Below are 24038 nucleotides of genomic sequence, written 5' to 3' on the forward strand. Positions count from 1 at the left end.
GCAGAAACAAATAGTCCAAAGAGTTTTTTTTTTAAGAAAGTACGTGAACAAGCAGTCCGTTGATTTTCAGTGCCTTGCGGTATAATCCTGGAGCTTCCAGCTGAGGTTTTAGAGAAATTCAGGCAAGTGAAGGTGGACAGGCGGTAAGCGGCACTTATTGGCTTTATTCTGTCAGATCTGGATAGAATATACTCGCTTACACTGACATGAAAAACGGAGTGTAACTTCATGTTAACAATGGCAAAGCTTAATATACTTGAATACAGAAAAGCTTTCCTACACTTATGTTACTGTAAAATGTACTTTAAACGCTAAAGTGAGAGACAAGACCAAAAACCACGCTGTAAACCAAAAGCAAGCGAAAAACAAAACCTGAATTAGACACAAGAAAAAGTTGGGCAAAAGAAAAAATTCAAGATGAACATAAGTAAACAAGAACCGGAAACAAAAAGGCAAGAACAAGCCTGATTGCAAAACGGTTCGTGAAAAAACACGAAGACGTAATTGTCACGTTGATATCATTTTACCTTTTTAATGGAAATTTGTTGCTCATATGTCACAGTTGTTGTTCGAAAAGTGGACGCTATGGTAAAATGGAGACGTTCACTGTTCGAAGAGTCACCCGCTTTCTCGTCAAAGCCTGGGGCGCTCGTGGAGGAACACATTCATACGATTATGGAGACAATCCTGGAACATATTTTAGGGCTAACGGTTAACCCCATTAAGACCATCATGTACTGACGGTCAAACAGCATTGTTAGGTGAATTTTAATAAAAGGGCCATCAAACGCGGCTTCTCGGCCCATTGTGTATTTACTAGTCTTCTTAGCGGTTTCTTCCGTCTTTTTTTTTTTTTTTTTTTTAGTAAAACCACGCCGACTGTTTGCATTATACATAAGAACTGTTTTTCAGCTTGCATGGTTTATTAAAAGATTGATCATATTTACAATTATCAAAATACATGAACAAATATATTAATAAAATGAGATAAAAGAATACACTGCTGCCAGTGGTCAGTCAATCTGACAGACTGAAAGAACCCTGCTATGTTGGCAACTTCTCTTTGATTGCGTGACAAAGGTTATTTTGAGAGCATTTCTCCATGAGCACTCGTTATATTCGTGCACATGTACGTGACTTCTTCTGAGACAAGGCTACTGACATTCACAAAATCAACGACAGAAGAAGAACGTGGTTTCTTCAGCAAAAAATATCGTTTCTTTTCTTTAAGACTTTTAGGTAAGCGTAAAGTGAGATTCCGAAACCTTAATAATTTACGCTCGCAGACTGTTCCGGTTAAGAAAGGTCAGACTTCAGAGTCACCCTTTTCCGTTGTTGCCTTTATTTAATTTTAAATAATGACATGTCTGATGGCCTTTAAACAGAACTTTCCAAATTCAATAATCAGAATAACCAAAAAGGTTGCAGGTGGCTGTGAAGCTTCGTACTGCCAAGAAAAAATAGAGGAGTAAAGGGAGAAAAATAAACAAAAGACCCATTGCATTAATTAAGAACTGGTATCTCCATGTCCTCCTTCATTTTCAACTCTTCAGGCAGATCATGAATGGAACCGAGTGAGGGATTGTAACGAAAATAGGATAGGACGTAAACAAACAACTGCAAGCAGAGTTAGTCAGGAAAGTCAGCGAAGAAATGCCAAAAATAGACTATGGACATGATCTGCCATAATAAATATTTAATAAAAAGAGTTTTCATTTTGCTAATAGCTCACCAAAATAGTAAATTGGAAATAGTATTTTATCGCTGAATTGAGATTTGTCTTATGTAATGAATCATCATGGAAAGCTCCCCATTTCTTCCTTTTCCTATGACAGTTTCCAACTCTTGCTACTTCTAACGGCAATGATTTTAGAGCATCGAGTTACACTATGCTAACGTTGAAAAGCGTTTTTTCCATTCCCCTTTACAACGACTATAATTACATCCGCACGATTCAGATGAACTAGGTACTTTTAATCACAACACCATACGAAAAAATAAGGAAAATGGAACCTAATGCGAAACTATTTTTTTTCTAAATAGGAATCCTTTTAACCTGTTATAAATATGTAAAGCTCTTCAGATATGCTATTTCCTAACAGTTTAATATGTTAAAAAGCCGTTATTCAGGAGGAAAAGTATTTCCTTAGACACGTAAACATTATATACAAGAATAGATTTTCGATTTAATTACCATCAATCAAAAACAACACAATGAACTTTCACTTTCTCGTTGAATAAAATTTAAGGGCCTCTGACAATCAATATGGGAAAAAACCGATGAAAGAAGTCAAAATTTTTTTTCCTCCATCTACTTTTGGGTTACCTTGGAGTTAAAAATTTTAGTCAGGAATGATATGGAGCAGTTCAAAATACGCGTAAGCGGCTGCCAGTACCAAACTTTGAATATCGAGTTTCTTTCTCACTGTGTCAATTGTTATAACTGGATCGATTGCACATTTTATCAACCTAAACAAACCAAATTGGCAGATAATCTTGTGTGAGTGAAAAATTAAATTATTTAATTTGATAGACGTCTACAGCTAGAAGCTAGAAGGTTCCATAGAAGCCACGAAGCCAAACATTCTTAATGATTGGCAGTGACATATTGGAGGGGTTAATCTTTAATCTCAGCTCAAAACTCTGTGCGAAGGGCCTAAGTTTGATGTTAAAGATGTTAAAAGCGATTTGCTTCAACGATACTACTTCAGGCCGGCAAAGCAATATCTTTTGTTTATTTCCCAAAGCTTCTCTTTCAATTATCCCATGGAAACACTTGGAGGCCATGAGATCAAACTAATAGAGTTCATTAATTCTGAGAATCTGCTGTTATTTGAGATGTGATTTTCGATTCTGTTCAGCCGCTGTCAATGAAGATATAATGAGGTTTATCGTAATTCTCCAACTCAGTTTACAGCCTGTGTCACTCGAGCAGGAAGAAATGACTACCCTGCAGACAGTTTTGCTTCGGTTGATTGGATTGCATATCAAGGTGCTCCCACAAGAGGAATTTCTGGTGAAGAATTATTTCCCACTTGGTGGACTGGGACTATTTGTCAGACTGTTACTATTCCCAGTGTAAGCATCTTATCAAACTTTTTTTTCCTGATGGCTATTTCTACTCCATTGATCTAAGGATTAACGTTGGACCCCAAAGAGACCCCACATTGCCTTATCAATAGTATGAAAATTGTTTCGTTAGAAAATAGACACTAGAAGTAGAAACTTCATATTGTAAGAATCAGTAGTACCAATTTGCACTAGTGTAAGGCTAACCCCTGAGAGATTAAAAGATAAAAATAAATATAGGAAATGGAGGGAAAGGGGATGGTTAATTGAAAATCTCACGCCTATATACTAGAGGCCTCGATATTTGAGATCATATTGATTTTGCTCTTCTTACTGCTGCTGTTTACTTCTGCTTACGCATTATACATTACAAAGTTAATGTATTTTCCCGTGGGAAACAGTTTGTTTTGTTTTCCCGAGGGACCATACATTAAGTGCTTTGCTATATATTTAGACTTTCCCTTAAACAATCATGTGGCAAAAACAAACAAACGACTGTTGTATTCGACGCGCAGGCAACTCCGCAATGGTATCCCGGTCGGGATACATTTGAATTTGATCAGGGGCACGTCACCAAGAATCAACCAATCCCAGTGCTCGTTTTGTTGGGTGAAAGTCTAGGTATAAAACAATATTACTCGTTCTGGCTCCCAAGCAAGTCACAGAAAGAGTGTACTGATCACTACCTCAGTCAACATGTGTTTAATCTAGTTTCGCAATTTGCATCTCAGGGAACATATTCCAATCCACCAACGGTATTTGTGACAGCTAAACACCACAGGAAGGGTCTGAAGCATGATGCTGCGAGTGTTTGGCTCGAAGACGTATCAGCAGCCTCCTTCAAAATCTGCTTGAGGGAGCTTCAAAACTTCGCTGGTGTTCATGAAGAAATTTCAGTTGTAAGTTTTATCAAATCTGGCGGCACGATTATCTTATCTAACAAGTTAACCCAATTCACTATATGTGTATATATATGTATTTATAATAAAGTTCGGATATAACGCGCACTGTCATTGGTTGAAAGAGCGTGCTCTATGAGAGTATAGAGCATAGAGCTGAGCTAAAGCTGTCACACCATCTGCAAAACTGTACTATGTTGGAGCTTTTCCGGAACTTCTTTTTAGCTTTTTTCCGATAATTGAAAGTAAAATTTCGGAACTGAAGCGAGCCGACAAGTAGCAACAGAAGAATCAAACAAAGGTTTGTAAACATACCAGGCGCCGTAATTTACGTTATTAAAACGTGAGCAGATACGAAAATCCTCAAAGGAAAAACAAAACAGACATTCGAGGTTTTAAAGATTGATTCATGCTCAGTTAGATTGCAAGCTTACGTACGGAAATAAAAATCAAACACAGCTAATACTCATATAGTATATAAAGTTCAGTGTTCGAAAACAAAACAGTACAAAACAGAAATGCTGAAAAATATAACCAAACTGGCATAACTGTTAAAATTCATTCTAATCATGACAGTGTCTGAGCGAATATGATCATGCTGAAGCCCATCGCGGCTCGCTCATCATGGCGATCTCCGGTCATCACAGCAAGCCCCAGAAACTACATCGGCCGCCCTTCGAGTGAAAAAATGAGAGCTTGCTCTGATATCCTTTCCGATGCGTTGAGTGGAAAGTCACATCTGTCATTGCAGCCGAGTTTTGCGACGCTGTCATCCCGCGCGATCTTCATGTTCCGGTGAATTCGGCTGTCGTTCATTCAAAAAACATTCGCCCGGAACAGTTTGTTTTCTACCTTTTCATATGAAAAAACTCGCGTGTTTTTATGAGCCATAATTCAGCTGAAGTTCACTGAACATTTCATTTCAAGATTCTGTATAAGAGACTTAAAAACTCCAGGCAAAAGTTTTAAATTCGACCTACCGAACTATTTTAGTTTGTAAACTATCGCAGAAGGTGAACTTTGATGGTTTTTTAACTTTGATGGTTTGACACTTTTGACAGCTTTAGTCTTGTTCAGCCAATCAGATTATTTGAACCATTCTAACAGGGATTCTGATTGGCTTATTGTAGCGTGCTTTATGAGAGTATAGAGCATGCTGACGACACTGTTGTTCGCTTTGGAAATAAAGTTTGTTTTGAAAATGGAAAGTAATGCTCGGGGAACTTAATGGATTCTTTATTATAAAACAGATAGAGAAGCCTTGGAAGTGGGGAGAAACACTCGACTACGTCTCGTGTTTCTCCCTACACTTCTTTCGTGCTCTAGCCGCTTCCTGCGTGCTTTATAACAGAACAGAGCACAGCCAAGGCTTCTCTATTTGTTAAATATAAATATATATATAGGTATATATATTTATATATATATATATATATATATATATATATATATATATATATATATATATATAACTAACTGCAGACAGTACTGTTTCGGCCTTCTGGGCCTCATCAGTGCAGTGCTGATGCTAGGATGGAGGTAAGGCTATATAGCCACCCCAAGTGATCTCACACGTGTGGTATCATCTAAGCCATGCCAGAGTGCTCAAACTAGATAAACTAGTGAGCATGCATTTATTTGGAACTACAGTTCCATATACAATGGTAATTGGTAATTGGCCTTTTTTCCATCATCATCCATTTTTCTGATGTTTTCATCGTAGGACTGGTTAACATTTGATCGCCCTCCGGAACCTCTGATTACAGAGCATAATGATGAATATTTCCCAAATAACGGCCCACCTCCAAGGAGTAATAACTTTGCCTTCTGTCAGGTTAGCTCTGGCAACTGTCATCACGTATCTTTGAATGGTCGCTTAAGAAGTAAAGATAATCGCAATTTAAAAGTAATTTAGATTTTTTTCTCCTGCCTGTGAAAGAAAATACGCTTGTCACTTTTCAGGACATGGAATTTACCCAGAACTACACCAACCGCCGATAGTTCTGCTTACTGCAAAACATTCTACCAGTGGACAAGACTCTGCCGCTGCAGAATGCAATGGAATCGAAAGTTGGGTAGAGGTATGGCTATGGCCATTTCATAAAGATTGAAGAATCTACAGCAGATTTCTCTATTACCTTACGTTTATTATCATTATTTTGATTTTAAGTTTTTTTCTTTGCAGTTTATTACCAACACAAGTTTTAGAATGTGTGTCAAAGAACTTTTCATTCAACGCTTTGATCCTCTTACCGTATCGTACGCAGTGTTGCCAGGTAATGGAGTTTCGGCAAATTTTGTAAAATAATAAATATAACTTTGCTCTCATGTTCAAATAATTAAAGTTTCATAGGAAGTTTTTGACATCTGTTTTCATTGTTTTCTGGGAGGGAACACCCTCGCCTTTTTGCTGTTAAATTGATTTGGACTTAAATTAGCGCATGTTTAACTACAAGTAACTAAGTGTTAACAACTGAGTTGAAAACGTAAATTGGCCACAGTAAAGGGCGAAAAAAGCTGACGTTTGGAACGTTAGACCTTCGTCAGAGCGATCGAAATCAATCATAAATTACCTGCTATACCCTCCCACAGACGCAGCACCACAGTTTCTATAGAAACTTATCCCCTTTATTCATTTAACTACGAGGCTACGAGCCTTTATTTTGTGCTTTTTATATGATATTTCTTGTTTGAAAAGCGATAAAAGTAGTTCGATCTTTGTTAAGCTTGTGTAACTTTCATAGATAAGCTCAAGCCTGAAAGCTGACCTCGACCTAGTCGCCCTTTCTGGCTTTCATTCAAATTTATCAGTGAGCAGAGATGTTTAGTTAAGGCGATGATATAACGAGCACATAGGATAACAAATCTGCAACCTATTACACCGTGTCACCAACGAATGGATTGTTCCTATAGTAAGCAATTTAAATGTATTTCCATCTCGTAACTAGCACTTTTTCCTGTTTAAATGGTTTGATTCATCTAAAAAAAGAGTTAGCTGTGATACCTCCGCTAGCGCGATTTTCGCTCAGGAGCTCAGCATCTAATTTCAGGTCGGTGGCTTGTAAAAGTCTGTCGACGATAACTGCACTCCTCAAAACGTGAACATGTAATTCATTTTATTGGCAAAGTCTTTTAAACCAAATTTTTAATTGCGTGTGGATATATGAAAGAAAAACAGAGGCGGCCTTCAATAAAATCGGTACAATAATAGTGTTCATCTTACTTTGTTCACTTAATTTTAGAAGACATATGTCAGGACGATTGGACGTATTACAATGGGTATTGCTATAGAAAAGTCTTGTCTTGTGACTCGTGGGAAAATAGTCAGGAGACATGTGCTTCCCTAGACGCAAATCTTCCCAGCATACACAGCCAAGAAGAAAACGTATTTGTTCAAAGTCTACACGGCAGTACACAATCGTGGCTGGGTCTGTCTGATAATTTCACCGAAGGTTCGTTCGTCTGGAGCGATGAGACCCCTTTAGACTTCCATTACTGGGCAGAAGGACAACCAAACAATTTGCACAACCAAGACTGTGTTCACACTCTTGGTTTCTTTAATGAGTTTACTTGGAATGACGTAAATTGTACAGACTGCCACGGATTCACTTGTAAGAGAGGTTGGTGTTAACTGGATCAAAAGCCCCTTGCTATATCCCGGTGGGTGCTTGAGACTTAGCCTCAAGAGAGACTCAATCCTTCGTAAACAAAAATCCGGTATAAACGGGGTTACAAAAAGATCTAAGGTTACCATTTTTACTCGATGGAAAGTGATATTGTGCAAATACGGTATATTTTTTAATAGACTGAGCAGAATTACCTTCCGCCCAAAATATGTAAAACATATATACTTATTGAAAATCATATATGTGAACTGCGGTTGAAGAAACGACTATGGAAGCGATCTCGCAGTTATGAACACAACTTAAGTTGTAGTGAAAACAAGGCCTAAAAAAAAATTCAGGCCTGTGCGTTTCAGACCTTAGTATCACTACTACTACTACTACTACTACTACTACTACTACTACTACTACTATTTAAGTAGTGTTCATAACTTCGAGGATCGTTTCCATATTCATATATAGTTATTGTTCATAGATGCATTGCTTTTGATTACTATCTTGCCTCCTCGTCAAAATAAGGTTACTTAAACTGGAGTTACTATTATTATGATCATTGCTATTATTATTACCTCTTTTCATTCCAGATTACAATGAGTGCCAATATTTCGCTGACTCCTGTCCAGCAGGTGCGACTTGCGTGAACAGCTATGGTTCCTTCACTTGTGTATGCCCCACTGGACATACTTTCGAAGAGGGAGACTGTCTAGGTTTGTACTCTTTTCTGTATTGGTCATTAAAACACTAGACTTCGCGTATTTCACTACCACTCTTTTGGGGTACTAAGTAGGGAAATGTTATGGGAGGGGAGTCTAAGTTTTCCATCCCCCCGAATGGTAAAATAAAGTAAAACTAAGGGCTTCGACTAGTTTTCAACACGAGTTCTTGCTGTAGCGGTTGGAATGAATAAAATGGGCATATTTTGAGTTATGGTAAATACTACTTCAAGCAGCATAAATACACTTTGAGAATATCTGGGTTGAAATGCCGATGCAAAATTAATAAATTTTATTTATCATACAAATTACCGTGTTATACGAGGATTTCCAGCGCTGAGAAAAGCTGTGACAACACAGGTGAAAAATGTTGTACTTTTTTACGTGTGTTTGATATCGCCAATCAGCTGCTGACACGTCACTCCCCCCTTGCGCCACTCGCCCAGATATAAGAGTGAACGACGGAGCCTTCATTATTCTCAATCTAAGGTCGTTTGTATTGTCGGAATTTTTTCAGATTATGAATTACAGATAGTAACGTTCAAACTTTGTTAAAAGGGGAAAAAACAAAAATATGGAAAGAAAAACCGAAAATTACGTATTCAGTCGCTTTGGTAATGGCATTTCTTGCGCCTAAGGACGAAAATCGACAATTGGAAGATTTGCCACAGGCCAAGTTTGGCCGTGTACCTGAAAGATTTCTTCTGCCGGTAAGGACCAATTCACTAACTGAGAATTTTGTGTATTAAAAATTACGCCCATTGTTTGGTTTTGTATTGTTTCAACGCATTTTTCATCTGCCAATGCTCTTTACGATTTTTATTCAGGGATTGGCGATTCTTTTATTTTCATTCATTAATAAAGATAACTTCTCTTGTCAAGAAAGAGCTGTTATTGTGTTAATATGATCAACAAAATAATACATGGTTGCTTGCAGATATGAAATTTCTCTTCTCGCGTACAACTCGACATCTGACTCGTTCGCAGCGCTCACTCGTGAGCTATCGAGTTGAATACTCAAAGAGAAATTCCATATCTACGCACGCCCATGTATTCTCTATATCAGTTAAAGTGCATTTGGCTTCGCTTGTCGCTGTGTTTCTGTAACTTATCTAAATTGTTTCAAACAGATGTAGACGAGTGTCAGTCAGGTTTGTTTTCCTGCCATGCACAAGCCCAATGTGTGAATACCCAAGGATCGTACGAATGTAGATGCTTACCTGGTTATGCAGGGAATGGCATTCTTACAAGTGCAGGTAGGAGGAGAACAAAACGAGTCATAAGAACGACTTAACAATCTTCAACACGCTGTGGCTGAGTTCTGAAAGTGTTAGCTCAGATATACAAAATAAGGTCAGACGTACCTTACACTGATAAGTGAAAAAGCCTACAGTCGGTATAAGAGAGGTGTAAATTCCTTGTAAAAGGTTGGTGAAATGGTGCTTGGCATTTGATACTTTATCCTTTTAAAATATGACTAAACTTGACATATGATTTGCGATAATCTTCGTTTTACAGACGTGGACGAGTGTCAGTCAGGATCTCCTTCCTGTCATGCACAAGTTCAGTGCGTGAACATACAATGCTCCTACGAATGTAGATGTTTATCCGGATATTTGGGGGATGGTCGTGCCACATGTGCAGGTAATTTTGAGATAAATCATGCTAGAACGCATCACACTACTGTATTCTGTAGCCGTCGTCACAGACTAGAAATAATGAGCTTTGACAGCCTTTCGTCAATAGATACCCTTTTAATGATAACTTCTAAAACCTGATCAGAGAGCGCGGTCATTCTGAGCGGCTGCTTTGGGAAATACCACGTTCAAACTGATGGGGTGGCATTTCTTATATAAGCTGTCAAAAACGCTTTCAATGAAAGCATCTGAATCCTTCTCAGTCATCTCCCAATCAGGGAAGCTTGAGTGAGAGGAGACAAAGAAAGGAAAAACATCAACAAAAACAAAACCAACACAAATCATTAACAAAACAAGAAACAGTCGAACAAGATAACAACAAAACTGCAAAAAAAGGTAATGACAACTAAAAATAAAGAAAAGAAACAAACCAAGACATAATTCATTTGAAAATGAAGGTACTCGTGCTGTTTTTGTTTACGGGAAATCCAACCTTGCCATATAAAAGACGAAGTAAACTTCCTTTTCTTTTCTTTAAAAGAAAGACAACAACAACACAAAAGAAAACAAAATTCCGAGTGAAATAGGAAAGAACGCGATGGACAAAGAAAGAGAAAGGGGAAACGGGATTGTTTAATTTAATGTAGCTAGAAACTAAATTACATCGATTTTATCTTGAACAGACATAAACGAGTGTCGACTTGGATCATACTCCTGTCATTCAAATGCCAGGTGCATCAATACACAAGGCTCTTACGATTGTGAATGTGTACGTGGATATTCAGGAGATGGTCTATACACATGCTCAGGTATATTTATAAATACTTTTACAGTCAGTCAAATTTGAGTACGTTAGAGTAGGTTAACATACGTTATGATGTAGAATCGTTTCCCCAGATTCTGGCTATTTGTCCCCATTCGTGCCAGCAAAACATGCATAGTTAAAACGGGTTTAACTAAAGGAAAATCAGAAACACTGAAAAACTGAATTTCCCATTGGTTTTAAATAGTCTCTAACTTGTATATTTGAAGTCGACATCACCGGTTTTAGGCAGCTTCTTTAATGAAGAAAACAAATTCAAAATCGTGTTTAACAAAACATGTTTAAAACATGTTTCAGCTTAAATTTGGTATGAACGGGGTATAAGTCTATATGTTCATTATTTGTAATCTGGCTGTTATCTCTTGTTTTCTGACTTCGTTGTTAAAGATATATCTAGAAATGCATGCAGTGACGGAAATGGCAAAAAATTCGTCAAAATCGTCAAATCTGCCGGGCTGATTTCGCTTTGACGAATTTGACTGACATTCGTAGAAATCGTCAATTAGGGCGATTAGGTAGGACTCAATCATTAGAAACATGAAATTTAAATTTAAATCTAACCTCGACAGATTCAAACGAATTTAGAACGGGATCACATTCTTGCGCTTCAAATGCCGATTGTGTTAATCCAATCGGCTCGTACGACTGTGTGTGAGCATGGATTTCAAGGGAATGGTTGGTATTGTTCAGGTAAGATGTGGAATATAAATTACATGTTTAAGAACCAGGCCGACAGAAATGTTTAACTCCTATCACTATTCGCTGAATTCAATGCTCTCATTTACTGTAAGACAACATTTCACCACGCTCTTCAATTCCTGTATTCAGCTACCTGTCCACAAAGACGGCTTTCTTCAAGTGGACTTAATTGATTTTTCTGCAGTTAGCTGCAAAAATTGCAGACCCTATGCTTCACCTACTGAAATATTAACTCTACCAAAGACTATTCCTTTAGCTTTTTTCTACATGGAACAAAAACTGCTACTGTTCTGCCCTTGGCAACTAAGCGATGACTACAAGGAAAAACTCCTAATACTTCGATAGAAATTTAGGTAGAACGTTAGCCAAGCTAACACAATAACTCAGCACTGCTACCGCTAACCATTGTAGGAAAAGTGCATAAACGCACACTCACGCTAAGAAAGACACTAATTACTCTAGAAAGATTGTTTTTGTGAGTGATGAAGTCGGACAAGTACTGATCCCTTTACGGATGTGGACGAGTGTCAAACGGGATCATATTCATGCCATTCAAACACTCAGTGTGTGAACACAATTGGCTCATATGACTGCAGGTGTTTTCCTGGATATCATAGGAATGGACGGGGTTATTGTCGTAGAGGTAGAAGTACAAAAATTCCTATCTGTCTATCTTTCTAGTTATCTATCTATCTATCAATCTATGAGTGCGTTTCTTTGGGAGGATCCGGGTTAGAATTTGTGATCCAAGATCACACAGATTACGGTGCGTGAAAGGAACGGAGTTTTAGACGAGCTCTCGGAGAATTCCAAAACGTGCGCTCTTTTAAGACGTGGGTTATTGAGCTCTTCGCTGAATGGCTCGTCTAACTGCATGGGCTTTTAGCGCGCACAATTTTTCTAATTAGCATTATTCATTAGAGGCACATTTTTTCGTGGTAAACTCAAACGTTGGAATTAAAAAAGAAGCAAGTGTTGATTACGATATGGATACTTGGGAACCCTAAATGCCTGCGATCAGTGGCCGATCGATTTAACATTACAAAATCGATTTTATTTCGTGTTTATCGCAGAATTTGTGGAGCGATTGCCAACAATCTTTCTGGTCACTTATTTCCGGTCATGAATTACCCACTAGTTTGACTTGAAATTGAGCACCGCTGGGCAAATTGATTAATTTCGGATCCTTCGCCCAAAGGAACGCGTTGTATCAATGATCAATGATCCGTCTTTAGATCACGCAGATCAGTGATCCGATGAATCCTTGTCTAGAGTGGATTTGATAGATCACTGATCTGAAAAAGGATTTGCTCGAAAGGAACGCCACAGATCAGAAATCCTGATCCGAATTCTCCCAAGGGAACGCACCCTCTTTCTCTATGTATATATCGAACTAAACGTCATCTATACATTTAATAATATATACAGAGATCTTGTAGTTCTTGTGAGGATCAAAACTGTGGGGGAACATTTGATATTTTCTCCGGAAGCAATGTAGACTCGATTAGCTGTAGGTGTTCATAAATGAGCCCGCAGTCATCTTATCGACCGGCTAAGCACTTAAACCTTCACATTGTTGATTTGTGCCAATTAGATTTGTCGGCTCGGATTGTACGGAAATTTTTCGTTTACGCTTTCGCGGGTGTCCTTCGGGAAAAAATTCATTCAAATATCAAAATTCCCTGACACACTTTCATTTGCCATTATTCCTGGAATCTTTTTGGGGAAATTTGACGAAAGTCGGTCAAAACTATATAAACAATAAATTCGCTCAAAGTAGTAGAATTCTTCCTAAAATCGCAAACAACTCGCGCCATGCGAGGAGATTATCTCGCCTCCTGAAACCGCAAATTAATAGGACAATGGGACCTCCTGGCGTCAACGACGATGGATCAATATTTCCCGAGAAAAGTAACCCATTGCAGACATGTTCTTTTTTATCTCGATTGCTCAGTGGAGCATTGAGGAGGACGACACAATAATGAGCAAAGTTAAGAAAGGCAAAGGCAAAACCCGCAGCAAAAATGCAAAAAAACCACAGAATGTGCATAGGGGCAAGACAACGAATCGACAGACAGCTTTCAAAATTACAGTTCAAGGCGACTTTTAATGTTTGTGTATAAGGCTGGTACTTGTATAAAGAAAAGGAACTTCTTTTTTAACATTATGTGTGGCAAATTTCGGTTTGACGGCGACTTTTATGTTGGAAACCTGGACGCCAGCACAGAGCTCTGCCAGTACTGGTCGCTGTCACGAAGAAATTTTTTTCTTTTCTTGGCAGAATGGTACTCTTTCTTTCTTTCTTTTTTGGTCTAAAATTTCTTTTTCATTTTTTTTTTTCTTTTTTCACCAGGGACTTTCTTCCGCTTTTGATTTTTCCATGGGCAAGAGCTTCTACGTGTGAATTTCGTAAAGTGCACGCTGTAAAAAAAATATGGAAATTACATGAAAGACGAGCCCCATCATAAGAGGTTGCCGTCAAATCAAAGGAAAATCGATGTTTTCGGCCTCTGAAGGTTGGAAGTAACCCTTCAGAGCAGAAGCTTCGCATACCAGCTCGAATACGTGTCAATTAAGACACTTTGTGGGAGATCTATTTCCTGGTCTGTTTTCAACTCGGCGTAAAATTTTCGCGTAATTCCACTCAGCTTAACAAGGCCTATAAAGTGAAGATAACAGTTTTATTTTTCCGCTTTTCTAGCCATTGATTAAACTTCTTCAAAACCCAAGAGGTCTATTTTTTGTATTTTTTTTTTGTTCGGTTGTGTTTTTTTCTTTTTTAGCGGAGTAAGCCTCTGACTTCTTCCCCTGGCTATGAAGATTGAGAATTTTCTACTCTAACAAGCTCTTATGGGTTTTTAAAGATATCGTGCATCCTTATTTATTTAATTCCTTCTGTATTTAACTGTATAACCTTGGTAATCAGTGGTTCGAAAGAAGCAATTCTACACATACATAAATAAATGCCTTTTAGACTACCAAAGGTATCTTTAATTCAGGTATTATATTAAATTTATCATAACACAACAGAGGACGCACCCATCCGTTTAGTGGGCGGAAGACTTGATAACTACGGCCGTGTAGAAATTTACCACAACGGGCGGTGGGGTACAGTTTGCGATGATCACTGGACAATGAACGAAGCCAACGTGGTTTGTCGTCGACTTGGTTATCCTGGTGCACGCCAGGCTCTTCGCAGCGCTGCATACGGTGAGGGGTCTGGTCCAATCTGGATGGATGATGTTCGCTGCCAAGGTAGAGAGGCATTTTTATCTCATTGCAGAAGCAATGATTGGGAAAACCATAACTGTAACCATAGAGAGGATGCTAGTGTGAAGTGTATAGCACTCTCACCACCTTTACCTTTACCACCTCCACCTTTACCCTAAGCTACTCGAGCTCACTTAGGTAATACGATCCATGAAACGCGGAGAAAAAAAAGGCTGTCTCATGCGGACACATCTTCAAATAAAAACTAAGCAAGTTTCGCCTTTCTTTTGCTGTATTCCAGTATTCTAATCCCTCCTCGCCTTACCTTACAGATCCCACTATCCTTTGCAAATTTTTCACACTGTCAATTTGGAGAGTTGCGGAAAAAATTAGCCGGAGAGTTGAATTTTTTTTGTAATTTTCGTGTGTATCAAAGGTTATCATTCTTCTGATTTTGATTCTGATTTTGATCCCCTTTAAAGAAGCTTACGTGAAAAGAGTTTCAAATTTAAGACGGTGAGGAGGCAGAATCCAAGCGAGTAATGGGCTTCTGGGTGTGTAACACATGATTGGGCTGCACAAATCCTATATGTGTCAGCCATTTTGCATGGCTGAAACATATAACTTGGTACAGGAGCAATCTTACTAATTTTAGTGTTTTCCTTGTAGTGAATATCAGTAACGTCGACGGTAGCGGTAGATTAGCACAAAGAGACGTTGTCTCGTAGTTTTGCTTTACATTCTTACTGCGAATGAGCTACCCAGTGATTAGCTTACTCAGTCACATTAGTCACGTTAAGCAAATATAGGCTTTAAGCGTGCATAAGGAGTAAATCGTTAATTTCACTTATGTATAGTGATATTATGTACTACTAGACCATGTGGAAGGACCAGACGGGAAAATATTTGGCTCGAGGCCATGATCTTGCCAAGGACTAATCGCAGTGAGGTACATGCGTCATGACCGAGAGCCAAATATTTTCCTCACAAACTCGACAAAACTAAGTCGATAAGCATTTCATTATATGGCTACCAAGTCTTATAATATTAAAATTAGGTTTGAATCTACAGAGCAGAGGAACATGAAAGTAACCCCCACTGTTCTGAGTGCGGAAAAGCCGATATCGATATTGCGCCAATGATTTTGATTCCTTTCTTTTTGCTACTTTCAATGTTGTAACTTATCTGTTGTAGAGCTGATCTAATAAAATGAAGATATCCATAGCTCATCAAGCGTAGACATGCTGTACAAGCGGAGCAACACTTAGTTTTATTCTAGTTTTCTTTCCCCTTCTTAGAATTCCTCAAAGTTGTATGAAGAATATAGGGACCGGTTTTTGGGGGGAAGGGTCAAAGGATTTAAGTTATGTCACGATAAAATTTACCTGATTCCCCCCCCCCCAAGCCTCTGAATCATTCTTATAATCCCCCTCATTGGCAGTTTATTGCCATTCAATTTCCTAAAGTGCCCCCTTTATATTCTGTTGGTGACGACTGATCCCTTTGGTCCTCTTTAAAATCGTGTATCCCCTTCCCCCTAAAAAGGAAAAACCTTTCGACTCCTCCCCCCGTCGATTACGACTTACTGATCCTTACTGATCCTTACTGATGTAAAAAAAGTCAGGGGGAGGGGGTATTCACTCAATTTGCTCCTTACAGTAGTAAGAGGGCGGTTTTTTTTTTTGTTTTGTTTTTTTTTTTAAATAACAAATATGGGGACTGTCACACATAAACTTCGTATTGGGCTTCGCCAGTAGCCCATTACTTAATTAAGTGTTGGGCTCCTGGCCTCGCTCACCATAGATTCTCTATGGCTTAGTGGTAAAGTATCGGAGCGCGGAATTTGAAGGTGTGAGGTTCGATTCTGCATGTGGGACTCAGAATTTTTCCTTTGTCCTACGCTCTTGACAAGACGAAAAAGATCTCTATTTCTTCACTGAGTTCAAAATTTACCATCTTTCTTACAAACATGACACTATCGACATCGTTGATCCTAGCAGTATGCAGGACGTGTTATATGAACTTCGAAATAGACCTCACTCACCATAGAGTCTCTGTGGCTCAGTAGTAGAGCATGGGAGCGCGGAATCCGAAGGTTTGGGGTTCGATTCCTCACGGGGATTTAGAATTTTTGTCCCATGCTCGTGACAAGAGGAAAGACGCCTTTCTCTGTCACTATATTTTGCTTCAAAGAAATTGATTTCACATTTTTTATCTATTTGGTATAAATAACTTCTTGTATTGGTCCATTTAGATGGTTATCGGCGAGATTCTTTAATATAAAATCGCTTCTTTTCTATTAAGGATAAGAGTGAAGCTTTTAAAGTTACTCACAACACAGGCTGAAACCTTTTTGGAAAACCGAAAAAGAATCTGGAACGAACTGATTAGGACAAAATTAGCCCATCAACTACCTTTTTAATTGTTGAGTTGGCTTATCATGCCCGAGAAGTAGGGCTCTTACTTGGTGAAGAAGACGCAGTGTACGTCATTCTATTGTTTTCATATTTCTTATTCCCGATTGTGATGACATGCTATTGTGACGTATACTGTGTCTTCTACACCAAGTAAGAGCCAGAAGTAACAACTGTCCAATCATTGATCATAATTGTGACAGCTCATCAAAAACAAACTCGTGAATTACTCACTAGTTTAACTTCATGAGTTTGAAATGTACTGAGGTAGTCTTACTTTTTATCTCAGAAGTTTGCAAACAGTCGATCAGTATTAGGAACCTTTAATAATAAATAACAACAATAAAAACACCCATAGAGCACTATTGTCCACTAATTTCTTGAAGTGCTGTACAACGATGCTTAAACTACAAAATACAAAACCTAGAAGCTGTTATAATGAAATTAACTAAACTACACCACTAAAAACTAGATATCATTAGCCAATTTAAATAAGTATGTCTTCAACGGCGTCTTGAACTGGTCAACAGAGGTAACGCTCCTGAGTTCAAGGTAATTGATTCCATAGCCTAGGAGCAACTACAGAAAAAGTTCTATCGCCATACGTCTTTCACAGGACGAAATCACATGTTTCCGTATTTCTGAAACGTTGCGGAAACATGCAACTCCATGTTTCCGTTATGTTTAACATGCACAAAAAGTGGTCCGGTTCCGTTGTATACGCAGCAACGGAAACGCTAGAAAACGTCACGAAACCGGTAACGGAAACACAGGTTATCAGTCGTGTTTCCAGAACGGTTTAACATGTTTCTGCCACGTTTCCGTTTACGGATTCTTGCAATTTCGTCCTGTGTTTAACCTGGATCTAGGCACAGCCAAAAGATTCTGAGAACTTGAACAGAGTAAACGTGGATTGTTATGGTAATGTAAAAGTTCAGATAGATAAAGTTGATGTCGAGCCATTAAGGCACCTGTGCACTAAAAGCAATATTTAAAATGTATGCGATAGTTTAAAGGTAGCCAGTGAAGTTTAAACGTGATATAAGTAATATGTGACCCTCCACGGGATTTCAGGGAATAAGGTGAACGCACGCTTACGGTACACCAGCACGCTAAAACAAAAGAGCGAGCTTTCAACACGTTAGCTGCTTATAAGTTACTTGCCTCATTAACTTCGCAGACATTGCCTTGCTCCGCACGGTACAAACAAAGGAACGTGTTAAGATCTTACTCGCAACTTCGCACAATATGACACGGTGACCGTGCCAATTTTAGGACAAGCTTCTTAAAGTTAAAGTTGCTTCCTATTTGTACAAGAAGTACGTCCTCAGCTTTAAGGCTTTCATCGATACGCCTGGCCGATATACGATACTCAGTATCCAGTACAATAATTCGCCAAGCATAAAGGAATATCTCGACTTGTTGTCCATCACTTAAAAATGTGGTTGAATTTTTTCCTTCATTTTCGAATTCCTCATTTTCTCAAAACAGCTTGTGAAACACGGGCCGAACGAGCAAAATACTCTGCTCATGAAATCGTGCATGAACGTTTGAGCACAAGCTTTTAAAATAATAAGAGCGAGCTTGTATGATGCAAAGCAAACGGCTTAAGGGTAAACTGTGTCCTCACTGACTTTGTCCGTTCTGCTAGTCCACGAGGCATTATTTATTTATATTTTTAAATTTGTAAACCAACAAGTACGACAGTGCATGTGGTGCAGTGGTAGCGTCATCTTTTTTTTCTTTCTAGGGACAGAGTTTACAAAATAATGAAATATCTAATATACCCTTTTCTTATTAACAGATAGCCGAGTCTATTAGATTCCTTTGACTGTCGTCACCTTACCTGTTTGAAAATGCATTATTTTGGGCAGGTAAATGATTTTGATGCCTTCTTTACTCTCTTTATAATTAGCAATGTTTACATGCTAGGATAAGCTAAAATCAAAATAACTCAGAACGCGGATTTGTTGAGCAACGGCTAAACTCTGCTCAATTAACCTACCCATAATGCTTTTAAATTACCAGATCGAGTTCAGTTGAGGAAAGTTCCGCACAGTTGTTTCGGCAATCGACGATGTCTTCATTTCAGTGGTAGAGCTGCATGGATCTGCATTATCTCCATGAGCACATCCGCATGTTTTGGCCGCAAATGCGTGCACTTTCGATCCCTCAGATAAATCACACTCCGAAAAGTTGAAGTCAACATCGGAGTCAATTTCCTGATCAGTTTCGTTGCTGCTGTCAGAACCGTAGTCGTACAGTTGATGATCATCTTCCGCTTCTGCTGGTCTAGTGCTAAAATAATCTTCTGCCAGGGATTCTAAATCTTTTTCGTAGTTCAGAAAGTATGAGAATTCATGACTTTGAGATTGCATTTTGAAACTTGATAATGAACAGTTACGAATTGTTTGCTTGTTCCTTTGTGCGTCCAAACGTTTTGTAGTGTAAATGACGTAAATATGGAAACCAAAAGCAAGTGAGTGCATGCACAGGGTCCAGAGGAGTTTGAAACTTTTAAGTTGGCTCAGTTTGCGAACTGAAAAACTCGTTAAATTCTTCGACAATTTTAATTTTAATTATCCTCGCGTTACAGTTGCGTTACGTAAGGTATAGACCGCAGTGCTGAAGACTAAGAGCTGGTAAGATGCCATGATCGGCGAACAGTAAATGATTCCCGGCTTCGCTCGGAAAGCTTCGTTTTTCGCCGGCTACCTAGCGGTTATTTATTTCAAAAATGCCGCGTTAAACAGAGTGACGAACAGCGACCGCGTAGGGGACATAGAGCCGGATATCTTTTGCGAAAGGATTCACAGAGATTCAGTACTACGCTCATTAACTTCGTGAAGCTACAGGGATTTATATATTACAAGGTTAGAATTAAGTTTTAAAAAGTAATTAATGTGTTCAAACTGAGATCCTCTGGACCTTGTGAAACACGTCGTGCGGTCTGAATTCCTTGAGAAAATCCTAAGGGAAAGAGCCGCGATTTGCCGTGAATGTTTCCTTTTGTATTACAACTTTCGGATAGGACAGAAGATCTTCATTTTCGCCTATATTTTATAAGTAATACACTGTACAAACACCATTCTCACAATAATTTTCTGAGAAGCTGACAAACACAGGTAACAAAGTAAGCTGGATTGCACAAGATAAACTGGCGCGTTAAGGAACAAAGGAACTTGGCGTGTTAAAAAAAAAAACAACAAAATCTAGCGTGTTAGAGAAACAAAGCTCTACCGTGTTAGCCAGATATGAACAATGGCTACAACACGCTTTCTAAAATCAATTGTTTTTATGCGCATATCTGCACGGTAAGCGCGTCATGCCATTAGCGTGCGAGCTTGTCATAACGTGCCGTGTGCGTGTGTTCACCTCATTCCCTGAAATCCCGTAGAGGGTCACAAATGGTCAAACTTCTTAGTTAACGTAACAATGCTTGCAGCAGTATTTTGTATTAATCATAGCTTATTTAGTAGGTGTTTGGGAAGTCCATACAACAAGGAATTACAATTATCCAGTTTAAAGCTAATGAACGCAGGTACTGAATTTCAGAGGTGTCTTCACTTAAGTACTTCCTAATCTTGGCAATGTTCCTTAAGTGGTAATGGCAGGAGACACGGATTTTTTTTATATGTTCCGTAAGGTTAAGACAATTATCGATAGTAACCCCCAGATTCCGGGCAGAAGTTGAAGTTGGGTTGAATCTTTAGCAGTCGGCAACGCGGAGGAAAACGAAGATATGAAAAAAATAAATTATTATAGTTTTAGCTGGAATTTTTCGAATGCCTGGATGTTTCCATTTACAGACCCCGCAAATTTTGGTGATGTCACGTTGTTGTTTTTCTGAAGACGGCTGAGAAATGTACACAGTTTTAAAAGGCACGTGCTAAGATGTTATTCTACCCAGTAGAGCTTTTGTTTTACCATGTCCTCGTTGCCGTCACCGTCATGTTTTGAGAACATTAGGAAAAGCTGAACATGATTAAACCGGTAGAAATTAATCTGAAACCGATGTCTGAGGATTTCAACTCAATCCACTAAAAACGACTGTTTTGTCCTGACACAATTAAAACCTTGTTTCAGATAATTCTCAGGTTTCAGAAGTATATAGACTATAACAACTGATAAGTTGAATATCTTAAACCTGATTTATTTAAGCCCTTAATCGGACAGTTTCCTTGCTGTGAAATTATACAACAGCAAGTGACATTTTTTCAGACGACCTTTCCGCCACAAATCAAGATCAGTTTCAATTTCATCCGTGTAAATTTGAGAATGAGCGAAAACGTTGATATCCATGTTGTCTGCATTTTAACATTAACTTTTATTTAGCTCTAAAACTTCCAAAAGAGATTTACTTTTCAAAAGGAAGTGAAAAATAAATTAGCTCTGGAACACCAACAAATTAAGATACTTTCATGGAACGTGAAACTATAAGAGCGTTTCCAGAAATATCCTCCTACGATGCTCATTTCTCTATGAGAGGACTTTCTTAGGCGCCGCTTTTGTTTAAAAAGGTCCCTTAAATACAAGGGAAATCCACAGAGGGTTCATTTTACAAAGCTAAAGGTTATGTAGCTGGATGTCATCGAGATTTATGTGAATCATGAAACCAGTGATGCAGCCATGACGTGTTACGGACCGAAAAAAAAAGAAATTACCTGAACGAGGTATAGCTCTAAGTAAATGAGTCATTGAATACTGTGATAAAGGGAATCAGATTGTGCAACTAAAATCAAAACTGCCACTTCCCTGATGAAACTGAACTCTACTCTTAGAAAAGCACCCACATGCACATGAAACGATGCATACGAACAATCGTGAAAGTCAAATTAAAGTGGCTGTGGGCCACTGAACTCGGGAAATGAATTATGAAGGGTGAAATACCGAGGCCACTGAATTGACTTCGTGTTCTGAAACTTTCGGTCCACTTACTGAAAGTACATTGGCTTACTTGGCCGAATGGATCGAGCTCGACCCCGCAAGCGAAAGGTCGAGGGAACAGCTCCTGGCAATAGCAATTTTATTTTGCCTTGTCTTTTATTTCCCAATTTTTTTTTAAAGTTTTTCCTTCAAAAGCATGTTTTTTCTCTTTTCATCTGGAACGTTTCCTTATTTCTGAGCAGAAATCGGCATTCGAGAAGCCGATTACCAAAGCAAAGCGTTTGTCTTTCCTTTTCCGCACTTGGAAAAGGGGGAAGTTTTAATTATTCCAGAATGCAGTTCATCGATATCGTGACTTTTGATGATCGAGTATTCAAATTCCGGATTTGCAAAATTTAAAACAAGGCTTAAAAATAATAAAATGTAAGACGGCTTCTTGCCCTCGAGAGTATGTTTATTCGAGCGCCTCGAATGTACAAGATTTGTTTAAGCCTTGGTTGAGACCTTTTGCACGCAGTCTTAATTTCAATCAATTTTTCTAACACAACTAAAATTTTCAGGTCTCAGAACTTAGCTGTCGGTTAAATACAGTTTATTTCTCAGCAAACTGTTAAAATTTGACCAATCGTTGACTTTCAGTAGTTGAGCCCCATGCACCGAGGAATGCGAAAGCTCTAAGTGCTAGAGGACTCACATAGAGGTTAACAGGAGTGGGAAGAAGAAGGAGAATGAAGGAGCGATTGAGTAATGGATGAAAGGAGTGAATTTTGGGTCTTAAAAACAACTTTGAAATTTGCTTTCAGTCACTTCCCCAAATGAGTTACTGTAACAACGTTTGCATGCGTTGGATCATTTGCCGTTACAAACGATGGGAATGTTCACGGAGGGACTCACGAGCATGAGAGCATGGACCTCTATTGTGTCTTGGGCACCTACACTTGGAATTCAGCCGAACGTGTTCAGGGGAACTTTGCAGATGGAGTAAAAAGGAAGTCTTTACATCGTGTTACACCATAACATTGCTACATCGTTTCAGAAAAGTTTTTGAACGTTGCTAGGGGTGACGAATAGTGCCTTTAAAAAGAGTCCTTTGTCTGAAAAGCTTCTTTCCTATTTGGAGATCTCGTCATTTTCTGCGGTACTTACAATTTTGCTCATGGCGCTTTTCACATCGGTTTTGAAGTTTCGCATTTCTCTCTGAGTTCTCAAAGTCTGAACTTTGTTCTTGTAGCTGAAGTCTTGGTCAAATGGTAGCTAAGTTATACCTGTAAGCGAATTAAGTCTGTAAATGATGGCTGTCGTTTGAAAACATTACAATGTAGAATGTGATATATTGCAAATACAACCGCATAGAGAAGAGACTGTGGCGCAATATTTTCGTGCCGGAAGTACAGTACTTTACAGTGATCTGAACAGAGCATCGGCCATACAACGAGTTGTATCGCCAAACATTTTTTTGTTTCTATCTCGGATTTGAAAGCCGGATTCACAGCTTCTCGCAAGCATCGGATTTTACTCTGCGACACCCTTCACGCTGATGCCACGAAAGTAGCGACTCTATGTCGACTGCTATGTCGAAAAGTAGCATCAAAACAAAGACAGTTTTAACAATGACCGATATGACACAATCTACTGAGCTTCAAACTTTAATAAGACAAAAGGATGGTTATAAAGTTGCTGTAAAAATTTCCTTGTGTATTTGTGTTGTTCTATCTTGAGACGAACTCAAAGTCCGGCCAAATTTACTTGATAGCGACTATGAAATATATATGGTGCGCCTACTTGTCGCCACCGTTAACTGGCATAAATCATCACAATTCGCAAAAAAATTTATTTATGTTTTAATAGTTAATTTTTTTATTTATGTTTATTTATGATTTTATTAGCTGTTTCGACGATCACGTTAATTATGCTCTACCACATTCTAGCCAGATTTGAGTTCCAGTTTATATATTTTCTCTAACTTATTATATCAGTTGCGTGACAAGCGTGACACAGAAATTTTAAAGATGAGTCAACCTCAGAAATACCAAGAGATGGGTTTTTTTTCCTCTTCGCATGACATCT

General features: G+C 38.6%; 2 protein-coding genes across 3 annotated transcripts; both read left to right on the forward strand.

The window, feature by feature from the left end:
• The first annotated feature begins 2910 nt into the window (after positions 1 to 2910).
• Positions 2911 to 9595, forward strand: LOC113664181 (C-type lectin mannose-binding isoform). The gene is made up of 7 exons (XM_089204613.1): positions 2911 to 3078; positions 3801 to 3968; positions 5689 to 6046; positions 6151 to 6241; positions 7208 to 7585; positions 8173 to 8295; positions 9432 to 9595. Exons 4-7 carry the CDS (start codon positions 6175 to 6177, stop codon positions 9593 to 9595), a joined length of 732 nt encoding a protein of 243 aa, XP_089060739.1. The 5' UTR covers positions 2911 to 3078; positions 3801 to 3968; positions 5689 to 6046; positions 6151 to 6174.
• A 222-nt stretch (positions 9596 to 9817) lies between these two features.
• On the forward strand, positions 9818 to 15899 carry LOC149052492 (galectin-3-binding protein A-like). Of its 2 annotated transcripts, XM_089204649.1 has the most exons (5): positions 9818 to 9945; positions 10622 to 10747; positions 11331 to 11450; positions 11974 to 12103; positions 14491 to 15899. In XM_089204649.1, exons 2-5 carry the CDS (start codon positions 10664 to 10666, stop codon positions 14847 to 14849), a joined length of 693 nt encoding a protein of 230 aa, XP_089060775.1. In that variant the 5' UTR covers positions 9818 to 9945; positions 10622 to 10663; the 3' UTR covers positions 14850 to 15899. The 2 variants fall into 2 exon arrangements, with proteins under 2 accessions (XP_089060775.1, XP_089060778.1); XM_089204652.1 differs by lacking the exon at positions 11974 to 12103 and having other exon boundaries at positions 11331 to 11451.
• Positions 15900 to 24038: the final 8139 nt, after the last annotated feature.

The sequence above is a fragment of the Pocillopora damicornis genome, chromosome 1 (genome assembly GCF_964200805.1).
Source record: "Pocillopora damicornis chromosome 1, jaPocDami1.2, whole genome shotgun sequence".
NCBI lineage: Eukaryota > Metazoa > Cnidaria > Anthozoa > Scleractinia > Pocilloporidae > Pocillopora > Pocillopora damicornis.

Coding starts and splice junctions, on each gene's coding strand:
- LOC113664181 (XM_089204613.1), top strand. CDS start 6,175: ATGTGTGTCAAAGAACTTTTCATTCAACGCTTTGATCCTCTTACCGTA. Junction 6,242..7,207: donor ATCGTACGCAGTGTTGCCAG/GTAATGGAGTTT, acceptor ACTTAATTTTAG/AAGACATATGTCAGGACGAT. Junction 7,586..8,172: donor CGGATTCACTTGTAAGAGAG/GTTGGTGTTAAC, acceptor TTTTCATTCCAG/ATTACAATGAGTGCCAATAT.
- LOC149052492 (XM_089204649.1), top strand. CDS start 10,664: ATGCCAGGTGCATCAATACACAAGGCTCTTACGATTGTGAATGTGTAC. Junction 10,748..11,330: donor TGGTCTATACACATGCTCAG/GTATATTTATAA, acceptor TAACCTCGACAG/ATTCAAACGAATTTAGAACG. Junction 12,104..14,490: donor ACGGGGTTATTGTCGTAGAG/GTAGAAGTACAA, acceptor ATAACACAACAG/AGGACGCACCCATCCGTTTA.